The sequence below is a fragment of the Lissotriton helveticus genome, chromosome 1_1 (genome assembly GCF_964261635.1).
Source record: "Lissotriton helveticus chromosome 1_1, aLisHel1.1, whole genome shotgun sequence".
Taxonomy (NCBI): domain Eukaryota; kingdom Metazoa; phylum Chordata; class Amphibia; order Caudata; family Salamandridae; genus Lissotriton; species Lissotriton helveticus.
The window spans coordinates 2,064,738,379-2,064,752,830 of NC_136057.1; the positions used below are offsets into that span (position 1 = coordinate 2,064,738,379).

General features: G+C 41.7%; 1 protein-coding gene across 1 annotated transcript in view; it reads right to left on the bottom strand.

The window, feature by feature from the left end:
- The window catches only part of AK5 (adenylate kinase 5), a 2,677,990-nt gene that overhangs the window by 251,088 nt on the left and 2,412,450 nt on the right, over positions 1-14,452 (bottom strand). Inside the window, exon 12 of the mRNA XM_078645236.1 lies at positions 9,675-9,791. Within this exon, the coding sequence (XP_078501362.1) occupies positions 9,675-9,791 (117 nt within the window). The remainder of the gene's footprint in view (positions 1-9,674; positions 9,792-14,452) is intronic.

Consider the following 14,452-nt stretch of genomic DNA (forward strand, 5'->3'; position numbering starts at 1 on the left):
TCATATGCTGGCAAGAGCACACGTCATTCCTTTGAACTAGCATAGAATGTGATCAGAATATCCAGGATCTAGTATCATGGACAAGAATAACATGAGTCAGGCGTGGGCCTTGCAGGACGCAGCACGAAAGTTAAGCCTCTACGTCTGAAGCATATGTTGCACCTGGAAACAGAGTGACGTTTCAAGACGGGAATCAGAGCCACTTTCACTGCACTGTACTTCACAAGAAAATGCACAAGACCATCTACATGTAACTTTCCTATGCTAGTCGGTGTCTGACTACATGCAGAGCTGCATCTTTCATTGATTTTCTTTCTGCTTAATTGGAGCTGTGAAGGGTTCCTTGCCTAACCTTGTTTGTTCAGGTTGGGTGACAACAGTACTTAATTTGAGCTAGTGATTGAAGTTGGGGATCAGGGAAACTCATTTATGGGGACTGGCAGTTATTTTTCATCATTAGACTTTGACCCAGAAAAATAGAGAGAAAGAAACAAATGAAAGAAGAAGGAACAAAAAAACAACAGTAAAACAGTGACAAAAGAATAAAGCAGAGATGAAAAAGAACCTGGAAGAGTGAGATAAAGCGTCAGAGAGTGTATGGTGGTAGATGAAATGGCATGTAATCAACACTATGCAGCCTTTGTGCTCAGAGCTCTGACATTATATAGCGTGAGATCTGAGTTAAACTTTAGGCCCTGGAACTTACTATTTTACAAATTGAGATCTTGGTGGCAGTGAGAGTAACATACATAGTGACAAATCATGGAAGACAAGTCCCTGATGATAAGGAAATTTAGAGAATCTGTGGGCTATTTCTTTTGGGAACGCTTCCAAATGTAACTAGTTTTTCTCAATTTCAACATTATCAGTGTGAATGCATATAAATTCCGGTAGGCATATTTCTGTTGGCTAAAATGCCATGCATGGCACAAAATGCTGCACAGGAATGGGATCACCTGATAACCATATTTGTTTTAGTTTGACTGGGAACTGCAGTAAATATTTTGGCTGTGGGACAGCTATTTGTATAGTACTGTTTTTTACAGAAGGACATTCAACCCGTATGAATGACGCCGAGTGTTATATTTTGCATTGTTTTCATTTATTATCAGGCCAATGTCTTTGTATTTTTTTTTTGCTTTGCATTGCTTTTGTGCAGCATAATCAGGAGTGGTTTAACGTATCTTGCATGACAGGAGATTTTGCATGCAGACTGTAAGGCAGTATTAATTTATAGAAAAGCACTTAATGTTTGTTTCTATTCACAAATGTAATTCTGTATGCAGAATATATTGACGAATATTTTCCAAAAGAATGGCATTTGTCTGCAGATTTTTCTCCATTTATGGCATGGTAGAAAACAATGCTATTTAATCACTTGCTTGCGTATTGTATATATAACAAGAGAGACTTTTTTTTAACTTTGAGAAAGCAGCCACCTTTGTTCATGCGTGTTCCTTTCAAGCTCAAGTATTTAATTCCTGCAATTTTCACACCAAGTATGGCTGTTAAATGCCAAAGGGGCTCCGGGATTCAGTAAATATAAAATGTTTGCTTTAATAATCTGACTTCGGTAAATCCACACAGCAAATTTCTTCAAAGAGCACTGTGTAAAGTATCCAAGTATTGGAGCTTTAGAATATTGCTGGAGGATGAAACCAGTCAACACATAGCGACTGGAGGCTCATCGTGCTCAACTAAAATCATGGTTCAAATAATTAAAATATTGGTTGCAATCAATATCAATCAAGCCACTATTCCATTGGTGATTTTTAGGTCTCGCCTGCCGACAGTAACGCATGTGCTAGCGAGGGGTATTGTTTACAATGAAGGGCTTGAAACCCGCCCATTGCTTACCATTCATTGGCTTTATTGTCACTCTTGTTTGCTGCCTCCTAATTGGCCAGTGCCTGCCAGATGTCACTTTCTGTTTCTACTCTGGAGCATGGACCAAGCACAGATTGATACCTCTTGATTAGTGTTTGTCTGCTGCTTGTGCTGTAATTAGGGTATTATTTATTTTTTCCTACCACCCACCACTTCTCCACGGTGCTTCTTCCCCTACCACTCTCAACCCCAAAAATAAACAAGAGAGCATGGGCCTTTTCTACTGTGTTTCCTTTGGGAACACTAAACCTTTGTAGTAATTACCTTAACAACATTTAGGAATAAAACATCAATGTAGAAAATATGTTCAATTTATTTGAGCTAGGTGCTTTAGGTGAGACAATGATGTCCGCTTTGGAGAACTACATCAACCGTATCCTTACTTGTGCAGACAGTGCTTCTTTCATGAGTATTATGCTAGCCATGTCATGTATTAGCCTCGTGGAAGTTGTTACCAACCCGGGTTGACTACATTATACCTACTTTACCTTAGGGGGGTTTCACTTTTCTGGGCAGGAGGTGCAGAGGGGATGGCTGGGCTTTAACATAAATAGAAGCCACTGGTGTTGCTCAGGTGTTGCCATTATGAAATTACTTGACATCCCGGTTCTGTTTTCTTCGGTTCATGGTCCTGAATTTGTATGGCAGCTTATACTTGGTGTATGCTGCCTTCACAGAGGGGCACCAACTTGTTACTATTTTAGATTATTCAGCAGCCCATTCCCTGCCCTCCTCATAGAAGGAACCAGGGCATAGAAGCCAGAATAATGGCACAGGAGTGTATAAAAGGTCTGCCAGAGTCTGTGTGAGAATCGCCTGTCAAGCAGTAAATGTCAGGGCATTGGGTGCTTTGATCCACCCCACTCCATCCCTCAGTGCCACATGTTACCAAACTCACCAGATATGGTGGGGCATGTTATAATGATGACACGCTGCCTCTTATGTTGATTATGGTTAATCTTATCAAATGATACTATCGTCATAGTTTAATGTGTGGCTGGCTGTGGGTTTTCACACCAGGAAGTGGAAATAAAGGTTTGTATATCTCATATGCTTTAAATCTTGATAACACGTTTGTTAGAGAGCTCTCTTGGCTCTCAAGTTTTGTCTTACCTTTATGGTTCTTCTAAAGCACTACGTGCAGCGAAGACATACCTCCTTTGAGGCACAAGGCTCATGCTCTCTAGAACGTTTTTGGTTCCTCAAAGTGAGCCCAATTTTGGTTTTAGGAATCCCTCGCAAAGATCACAGTACCCTTTTTGGGCATGGGAAGGAAGAATTCCTTATAGCTAAAGGTCAAAGTGTCCTTGTGAGTGTGCGCTGTTGATGCCAGGTTCCCAGCATATCTACTTGCTGCCGCCTGGGGCTGGTGCAAGGGGATTCTCGCATGTGAGTTCACAGCTGCTCCTTAAGCGGTTGACTGGCTGGGAATGGGTATCTGTACCCTGCTTCCACCACTGGCCTAAATGTTGATCTTGTACAGCTTATCCTGCTCCGTTTACCTATCAAGGAAGTCAGCTAACCCCTGGCATTCCCCTGAACAGTTGTGTTTGACCTCTCATCCACGGAAGTCCCTGCTGTAGTTTCGTGCTGGACATGTTCTAGTGTATCAGCAGACACTTGGTTAGTCAGCCACTCCCTCGTGGGAGTGTAACCACAGACCTACACCCCACACCATCGCGGCACAGGCGTCACGAGTGACGTGACCCTACTAATAAAAGGGACTGGGTGCATGTGCTCGTGGCCTGTTACGGTACCCTACTCAGTGTGTCTGTACAGTCATTCATCCAGCCTGAGGGCCTAGCGCCCAGGACACCACACCTGCCATATTTTCCGTTTTTCAAATGTCAGCAATTATAAAAATTACTCTTTCCTTGCGAGTTCTATTTAGATCACAAAATATTTTTGGCCTGATTGTAAGGAGCATGCAGTTGTGTGTGAGCCTTTGTAAAGTTGCCCCGCTCAAATGAAACGTGTACCTCCCAGTGTTGTTATTGTTTGTTTGTAATCCTGCTCTGAAGTAGATCTTCTTACAGCAGTTTGCACAGAAAGAATGGGTTGACATCTTTGCAAAAGTTGTTTTCAAAATGCTTCTTGTGTGTGGGTAGGGGCAGGTGAAAACCTGTTGGTTACCTTATGTTTAAATACAATGCAGGAGCCATATTAACAACAATGTTTGAAAGTTTTTTCACACTAAAAAAATAAAACTTGTTGCTAGTCTGCAAAGGTGTTAAGGCCCATATATTGAGCATTCACCATCAGCCAAACACCCAAAACAATTTACAAAGCCAATAGGTCTCGCATAGGCTAGACCTATTGGCTTTTGCAATGCTTGTTGTGACCTGAGGTTCTTAATTGTATAAAGGTCGTATATTTTTAAATCAACATCCAATTTGAGTGCAATAGTACCCGAGACACCAGTAGCAAAATATCACCACTCATGAATACTGCCACAGATACCTGTAGGTGTCGTACCAGAATATATCAGTCAGAACATCATCAAAACATTTTCTGACATAAACATCGTGTTCTGAATATAATTTTAAAAAAATAAAGCCCTATTAGAATTAGTAATAGAAAACACACATCTAATTGGACAATATTTTGTAAACGACATTTAGGGCACAATATTTATGTCAAGCAATATTTTTATCTTCTGTATTCTGACATACAACTGCCCTGTAACATCTGACTAACCCAGTACTTACAGAGCAGCCCGCATAAAATATTGGAGCTCAAAGAGATAACGTGGATTTCCCAGGATCACACAATTTGGAAGAATAGATTTGAACCCAATTGTTTACATAGATTTAATACCAAGCCTGTCTAGATTTACACTTGCTGGAGCTTAAACATCAATATTGGATTATCATCATTTGTTTTATAACCGCCGCTCTCTGGAACTCCATGCCGGAGCATCTCCGAAAAGTCACCCCAGAACCTATTTTTAGGAAGAATCTTAAAACCTGGCTCTTTAGTCTACCATAGAGCCTCCCCCCAGCCTATCTACCAACAAAATGCAATAATAATAATAATTATCATCTTGTATTTTTTTTTATTTCTCCTAAAACTCATTTTAAATAGTGCAATAAATTAATAGTGAGCAGATAACCAACAACTACAGTGGCAATAATTCTGATTTATTCAAGAGCAGGGCGTGAAATTAGGTTGTAGAACTGCAGGAACTCATTATCCCAGAGTACCTGATTGCTAGTAAGAAGTGTCAGTACCTACCCATGATAAAAATTGATACTCGGCTAAGAAATGCTGGTACGCTCCCATTCAAATTTAGGAAGTGCGGGTACTCAGTGCCTTTCTATTTAAAGCACTGCAGTCTTCTATTGTGATTACAAGAAAATAACTCCGAAATCTTGCAAATTCAATTGTAAAAATCCCTAAAATCATCTGGTGCTCAGAAGTGTAAGTTTACCTATGTGAGTCAGGCCTTTTGTATGCTCTCATAGTGATCCCTATCAACCCTCCCTGTTTCAGCTATCAGGACTATCACATATCATGATTATCCTTTGAAAAGACTATCCGATAAGCATGAGCTGCACTGGCTTCACCGAAAGTAGCTGTGACGGAGGGTCAGCGGTCTAGATGCCAAACACGGGTGACTTTAAAAACAGGGCAGCCGCGCGGAGAACGTAAGGATAGCCATCACTTGCTTTTCATTGTGTGAGACATACAGCATTTCACTTGTATTGCATTTTTAACTGTTTTAGTACTTGAGCTTGACTCTCGTGTTGGTTTTCAAAAAGTGATATTGCACCGTGCAACTGTTTTTTAATGTTAATTTGATTCTGCCTACATACTTTGTAATTGAGCTGGAGGGTGGGTGGGCGTGAGAATGCGACCGGGGAGTAGCGAAACTGGAAGTCACCAGGAGTAGCGCTGAAGGAAGGTCAGCGGTCTAGATGCCAAACACGGGTGGCTTTAAAAACGGGGCTGGGGTGCGTCTGCACAGCGGGTGTGCCACTGGCGTGCCGAAGGCGCGCCAAAGGCTAACCCGTCTGTGCCCGTCCACTCCCGAATGGGACCAGGGGCCAGCAACCCTGCTCTTTCCCTGCCAGAATCCAGTAGCCACCACCATTACTCTAGGGAGACGCTTTTTGAGTTAGCCAAGCCCCTGTTATATAATGAGGAGCTCTGTCCTAAGGTATCCCCATGGGGCATGGAGGGCTCATTCTCATGCTTCAATTGTAAGTGGGGTAGCCAGGCAATGACAGAGCAGTACCCCAGAAAAGTTGACAGCCAGACTGGGCCTCAACTGAGCTGTATTTACTTCAACTCAAGGTCGTTGCCCAAACACTGTCTCGAGATCTGGGATACTCTAGCTGACAAAAACCAGACCTAGCCTTTATGACAGAAACCTGGCTAAATGATAACAATTCCCCTGATATTGCTGCCGCCCTGCCTGTTGGCTACAAACTGCTAAAACGGGATATATTGGGACAGAAGGGAGTAGGAATAGCCATTCTTTTTAAAGGCTGTTTCACTTGTCTCCCAAGTCTGTGGCTTCACTAGGTGAACATGAGATTTTAGCATGCCAAGTGTCCAGTGTTGATCGCAAAATACTTGGGGGAGCAGTAATCTATAACACCCTGGACATAAGCATGAATTTAGTGTTAAATTGTTGTCTCAACTATTCCCTACCTGCCTGAAGCATAAGTACTTTCTGGTAACATGCGATTTTAATGTGGATTTCGATTTTTTTTATATTTCTGTGGTTAAATATCTGGAAAGCAACATGCAGATCCTGCAATTAAAACAATGGATCAAAGGACCCACTCACATTGCCAGGCATACTCCTGATCTCCTGTTTTCTAACACAGAATCTACTAATGTCTCTGGGATTACGCTCCTCTCCTGGACTGACCACTCCCTAATCTCCTTTTCCTTTACTCTGCCGGCTAAAATAACCAGCCCGATCATACCTTCAACACTGGGGAAAAGGGCGTGGAATCTTATCTCCCCATATTTGTTTTCTTTCCACTTCTCTTTAAGTGATCCAAGTGCTTTAAGGATACTCCCTGAACAGGTAGAGGCTGACATTTCAAATTCAGAAATTATTTACACATTGGATCAATATGCCCCCAGTTTGAAAGCAAACCAAATAGGAAAATGCCATCTGAAAAATGGTATTTGCCAGAACTCAGACTCTTAAAAAGAAAATGTAAATCACTGGAACACAAGTGGAGATTGTCTAAAGATTGTCTAAAGAAAACAGTGACAGACTATTATATAAAGGTGGGCTAAAGAAATATCATAATGCCCTTAAATAGCCCAAGAAAAGCTACACTCTGTCCCCCCGGCAGGCAACTGTGAGAAAATCAGCAACTTCTTTGTTGATAAAATGTCCGTAATCTACTCCTCATTTAAAACCAACCCACTTTTAGATTAATCAGATTTGGAAACTCTGGTCCCCCACCCGAAGTGCATTCTTACTTAAGTAACATTGTCCCCCTCTCAGAAGAGCAGGTAGCGAAAGCGATGACTGTAGTCCATTATGGATCCCTGCTTGACCCACGCCGACACTTTATCTTTTCTGATCTTACATAGGTTTTATGCCCATATGTAACCCAAATATCTAATAAGTTCCTAGACTCTGCTGTGTTCCTGGATATTTGGAAGCAAGTAATTGTATCCCCATTGTTAAAAAAGCAGGTATTGAAGTCTGCAATCCTGCAAACTATCAACCAATCTCTCAGCTCCCACATCTGTCCATAGTACTGGAGACATTGGTCAATAAATAATCAGTCAACTTTTTAGAGACTAATGAGCTCCTGGCTTTAGGACTAATGAGCACAGACTGACTGTAGGGCTATGAACAACATGGAAGCCACCTTACTAGTGGTATTAGACAATATCAGAATACTGGTGGACCAGGGCAAAGCTGCTGCCCTGATCCTCCTGGACTTGTCGGCGGCTTTCCTTTCGATAACATATCTCATGGCTTCCTGCTGAGCATTTTACATGAAAAGGGACTACACTCCCACGTTTTAGCTCCTTCCTATGTAAAAGAACTCAAAGAGTACAAATGGGCCCTTTTCCTCTAACCCAAAAACAGCCAATTGTATGTCCCGCAAGGAGCCTCTTTGAGTCCAACCCTTTTCATTGCTTATGTCTCCTCACTGACCAAGATCAGCAAGAAATGGGGCTTTAACACCTTCGCTGCGGCGGCTATTCCGCCGCTGCGCTAAGGGGGCGGCGCGCCCATGCTGGTGACGGAACCGCTCCGTCCAAGAAATTAATATTATCCCCGTGCACACTGTTTAATTCAAATTCTGTAGCTTGAAATAAAATGCTGTTTGAGTTGGCGCTTCATTTGTCGCACGTCGTCCCTCCGTGCCTTTAGAAATCTAATAATGGTGTGGAGAGGGTCACCTATCCACAGAAATGTGCGCACAATAAACCATGTAACTCTCTGGTTTCTTATCGTAATTTGGATTTATTCAATTCTTCATATCAATTCCATTTGAATTATAGATTTCATATTTGTCATTCAGCTTCAATGTTATATGCAAACATAATATTTCTGTGGATAGGTGACCCTCTCCACACCATTATTAGGGAACCGCTCCGTCACCAGCCGCGGTTGAGCTGTGCTCATGACGGAGCGGTTCCATCATGGCCCCGCCCGCTTAATAGAACGCGTCGCGCAGGCGCAAAATCAGCGCCGCGCAGGCGCGTCGGGCGGGCCATGACGGAACCGCTCCGTCATCAGCACAGCGCCACAGCTGCTGATGACGGAGCGGTTCCGTCATCAGCACGGAAAAGGTTAATATCTGCAGCTATGCGGATGACACGCAACTGCTGATAGCCTTTGATGACAGACACCATGACACAAGGAGCAACTTGATAAACTGTCTCTCAGAAACAGCGACTTAGATAACAGTTCACTATCTGAAGCTAATAGCCGAGAAGTCCGAGATCCTGCTTTATGGAGGAGCTCACCTAGTTTGAGATGCTACTTGGTGGCCCCAAACACTAGAATCTCCCCCTGAGCCCAAATGGGTTGTAAAAAACGTGGGTATCCTTATTGACAATGCATTAACCATGCAAGATCAAGTCCGAGTTCTGTTTGGGAAATGCTTTGCTATGCTAAAGCTATTAAGGAGACTTTTTATGGATTCCTCTGAACTGTAGGAAAAGCTTCACACACGCTTATTATCCAGCAAATTGGATTATGGGAATGCGCTCTATGTGGGCATGGCAGACTACCTATTTTTCGGTTGTTGATGTTCCAGAATGCAGCTGCAAAGCTGGTCTGTAATAAAAACAAATATAGCTCGGCATCAGAATGTTTGAAGGAGCTTCACTGACTGCTTATGCGCCAATATGCCAAGTTCAAACTCCTGTGCTATGCACATGGAGCGTTGCACAAATGTGGCTTCAGAATCCAGCAGAACAAAATCAAATTCCATGTTCCCACATGAAAACGGAGGTCTCGCTATCACTTCTTGGCTAAAACCAGACGCATTAAGAAAGACAGAGCAGAGGGCCACTCCTTTTCTTATTTGGCAGCCACTCACTGAAATGAACTTCCTTTGGACCTTTGCCTTACTTATGACTATATGTTATTTAGGAAGAGGCTTAAAACACATCTATTTCCCAGGATGTAACTGTGGATGTTCCGCAGTCCATTGCTTAGGTTCTTCTGTTGATGTCTTTGGCATCCTATCATCTTGGTTCAGGTTATAGTTTTCCTAGCGCCGTGATATCCCTTTCGGATGAATGTCGCGCTTTATAAATACAAATACAAATACAAATACTGTTACTCTTACCTTCGTTTGAAACTCTTGTCCCTGCTTCAAATCGCGAGGAAACCCATCGATGAGGAATCTCCTTGAGCACCCCTGACTGGCAGCCATTGCTTCTTTCAGCAGTTGCACAATCATTTCCTGCAGCAGACAAAGTAATGACATTGTTAAAATTGCAGCGGATTCTGATAGTAGTTCATCCAGACAAGACTTTAATAAAATACGGTAATTCTTCAAACTTGACCTAACTTTGACTCATAAGACCATTTACTTTTTGGAATTGTTTGTTTTTGAGCCATGAATTAAACAGTGATAGCCTCTACAGTAAAGCTAAACATGTCCTTTGAACAGAACATTACTCATGTAAAAATGTGTCTCACTTCCTATTAAAATTATGCCTGCTTCAGATTCTCTCACTTTCAGGCCTTGAATTGTATGTGGCTTGTACTGTTTCATTCATTACTTTAGATTTTTATAAGCTAACCCTTGGTTTAATTGTGCTCTTTCTACCGAATCTGAATAGGACCCACAAAAGCAGCCATTTTGAGTGACCTAAAAACTGTCTCTACAAAGTAAGTATATTTTGGCTTGTGAAATGAATGAAAACTAACCGTTTATAGAGTTTCTATTGAAGTATGTAAGTTTGACCATGTGAATGACTGAGCAATAATACAGTTTGAAATATTTGCGGCAGGTTAGCCGGGTGTTGTCATTTAATTTAACTAAAGTCTCCACGTTATTGATGATGAGTTCCCCCAGAGACAGATTCATGAAATAAATGTCAAAGAACACAGTTAATATAGTATGCATGATTAGGAATTCGTCCATCAAGTAAAAGATTTAATAAGTTACTTGAATTTTTAATAATTCACCCAATGTATGGCTAAATTATTGTTAAACATGTTATTGTTATATTTTGTCTTTTGTATGAGAGCATTTTACAGTATTTTGTGCTATAGCACTTGATTAAGGCATCATATAGGGAATCAATTATAGATTTGTACCTTTTTATTTCTGTACCTCTGAGTAAGCACATTTTGCAAAACATCAGTTGGCTGTATCTTTTCTTCAGGACTGACAGCGCTGCCTATTCATGTTCCAGCATCATCTTCAACTGCATAATTACTAGTACTACACTCGTTGGAACTAAGTGGATAGTAATTATTTTAAAAAGTCAGAGTTAATAAATGACTTTTGGATACTATAGAGAGCACTGATTTAGTGCTTAGAACGAAGAATCAAATAACTATTTATGGGCCATATGTATCAACATTCCGTTTTGCGATTCCTAAATAGCGATTTTTAAGGAATCGCTATTTAGAAATCACAAAATGGTATGTATGTAGAAATCAGCTTCTTTTTAGCGATTTCTTATGATTCCTTAATTGCGATTAGCAATTTGCTAATCGCAATTAAGGAATAATTTCCCATTCATTTCTATGGGCCAGGAGGTCCATAGGAATGAAGGGGAAATTTGCGATTCGCAATTTGCGAATCGCAAATTGTGAATATTTTCAAGGGTGCAGGGGTGTCCTAAGGGCATGTTTGTGCGTCACATGGCACTTAGAAAATTGTAAAAATATGCATTTTGAAAGGAATTCGCAACTTACCACCAACTAGAATTTGGTGGTAATTTGTGATTCCTTAAGGCCAATTTGCTAATTTTTTTGGCTTCTTACATTGCATTTAAGGAATCTCAAAATTTGAGATTCATTTAATGCAATCGCAAGATAAGGAATCGCTATTTTGCGATTCCTTATTTTTCAAGCAGATTTGCTTGATGCATACCATTAGTCCAAATTGCATTCGCAAACGCCGAAATTCTGCGAATTTCGGCGTTTGCGAATCCAATTTGGCTTGATACATATGGCCCTTCATTCTGAAGTCTCTATCAAGTTTGTTTGAATTAGCGTAATGCATAAATACATCCTTGAAGGCATCACAGTCATTATAGCACACTTAATGCAATCAGCACGGGTCAAGAGATTCCCCATTCATGCGCCCCTAGAGGCTTTACAAAAGCATGGATGGTGTTTATTGGCATTTCAGGGTCCCAGACTCTGGAACGCTCCAGACTCTAGTCTAAGGACAGAACCAAATACCTTGAGCTTTAGAGGATTAACTAAAACCGAATTGTTCATCTTATCATTGACTCAGTGGTGCAGGGGTCTCCGACTTTTCTGTACTGAGAGCTCCCTATTTTTTATTTTTTTACGGAGTTTTATATAGCGCAAACTTGACATAAGGTATCGGGTATCAGAGCCCTTTACACGAGCACCAGTTGCGTTACATGAAGACACATTCATTTTTGTTAGGCACGGGGAGATTAAATGATTTGCCCAGACTCACAGGATGTTGCGCGTCCTTTTCGAGACTCGAACCCGGTTCCCCAGATTTGATGCCGACCGCCCTAGCCGTTCGGCCATCACCTCTCCCATAATGGGATAATCATGTGTTCAATGAATCGCATTGAGAGCTACTTATATTAATAGTGCTGTGTAATTCTATGTGCAGTGCTTCACAATACTTATAAATAAATAAATGTCCAAGGCATGCACATATAAAACTGTAAGCAGGATCTTGCCCTTTTCTTCAAATGTGTGGAGGGTCAAGAAAGTGAAAAGGAAGGAGTGTTTTCTAGGAAATCTTGCTATCTGAACCACTGAAAATTACAAGAAGTCTGTTTCAAGAGGGCACAGAACTGTTTTCCTCAATCCGTGCTGAACTGTATGATAAAATACCCACCCCTGTCCTTTTGGATGTATCACCTAGAGTTTCTGGAATCTGGAAAAAGATGGAGGTGGATTTTAAAACACCTCAACAAACTGGTGGACCAACTCTGGGCAAGGGTAGATATCACCCATTGTGCTAAAAACGTTTAAGGGTATTGATATGGCACTCGGGATTGGCTGTGCATTCTATGGAACTGTTTATTGTTGCAGTATGGTTCTTATGCTCCTACTTCTACCTGAGTGTGCTTTAAATTCAGTATATGATTGTTAAACCTTATTCAGTGTTCTTGAATGAGTAGCACTTTTCTTTTTTTTCTTTTTAAACTTCAATAAAGAATAAGACATTACAATACAAAAATAAATCAAAAAAACAATTTGACAAAATATACATCAATCATGCCAGAAAGCGTGGGAAATAAAATAATAATCCAATATAAAAACATTCAAAAAGGGGACTAGAAGGGGGTATGGGGGAGAGAGGGTTCCTAGCTCCAGGGTCTTGTGTTTTTTATTATGTCTGGCATGTTACATGGCATAGTAAAGTACGGTGTTTAGGGTAGTTGCCATGATTCCGTGGTTAGTGATGGAGGGGGGAGCTGCGCCTCACGTTTAATCGGGGTCATGGTCTACTCTGGTCCTCTCACCCCCGGGGGTACCCAGCGAGTTATGAGCCCGGGTCTGTGAGGCAGCAGAGGTTTGTTGCAGGTGCGTACAGAAGACACACCATATATCTTGGGGTCTTTAGGTAGGGGGTTGGAGTGTGGCGTAGATCTCAGATTACAAGCTGCAATGGGTCATACTGTGCGTCCAAGCCATTTTAGTGGGCTTCGTTTTGGCCCCCCAGTGCACGGCTATCTCTGTCTTAGCAAGCATTAGGGCAATAGCTACAAACCTCCGGTAACAAAGCTTAATTCGGTTGTCCAGTCCTAGTAGTGCCAGCTGTGGAGAAGGGAAGAAGGGAGAAGGGGAGCTTCTATTATTTCCGCTATAGTTTGGAAAATTGCTGTCCAATATGGCTGTATTTGAGGACAGGACCAGGTCATGTGATTGGATAGCACTTTTCTTAGTGTTTCCTATTACACGAGCTGCTCTTTGTTGGTTGCTCTGGATTTTGCATTCATTTTATGTGGTTCTTGTTACGATTTGTTTGTACTATATTCTCTGTGAGTGTCTTTGTTCCAATCATGTCCATTCTATTCTCAACACTTTATTCTTCAATTGGGCCCCTCAATGCAAAGAGGTGAGGTAAATTCACCCATTCAGTCACTCATGAGGATGGAAATCTTTTGAACCAAGCAGCCCTATCGACTTGTTTATCTTTTACACTTTCTATCAGGTTACCTAACCCTCCCTGGATTTAAGTTAAGGATTCGCCGGCATGATTCGCGTGTGATTCACGATCTGGGCGATCACCGGTCTGGAAAGGCGGCAGTCCGTGACCGTGCGGTCTCCCTGTCACAAGTGGAGTGAAACTCAATGCAGAAGCCCAATGTACCCCACCCCGCAGTAGAAATCAGTGATTGAAAGAGGACTATCACCCCTTTGACCTGGTGGTCCAGTGATTGACAAGCTGGCAGGCCAAGGGTTTATGATTGCTGAGCCAACTGAGGCTCTGACTTTTATTACCCTGGGACTCTCTGACTCTAGATGAGGGGCAAAAATCCAAGTTTGGTGGGGTGACAGCATTTGCCACTTATAGTGGTGCAACCAGCCTGCTGAAACCTGATGAGGCTCCTAATCCTGCAGAGGAAAAGGCTGGATCTCTGTCAGTAAAACTGGATAAATTGGAGGTGTGGTTAAAGTGCTAACTTGCCATTAATTAGGAGCTACAATTGATGTTTGGTCCCAATGTACATACCTTCTAATTTGCCTTTTCCTTGACAGTGATTTTTATTTTTGGAAAATCAAATGCAATATCACCTGTGAAAGGAAGACTGAGGTAGTTTAGTGAGGAAAGGAGATGAAATTATTTTAAACTTCTGGCTACTCCAACTCAAGTGTTGCACACTGCATGAAAGTAGAACCTGCTAGTACAAATGGATGGTGAACTCTGAATTGCGCTGCCGCATG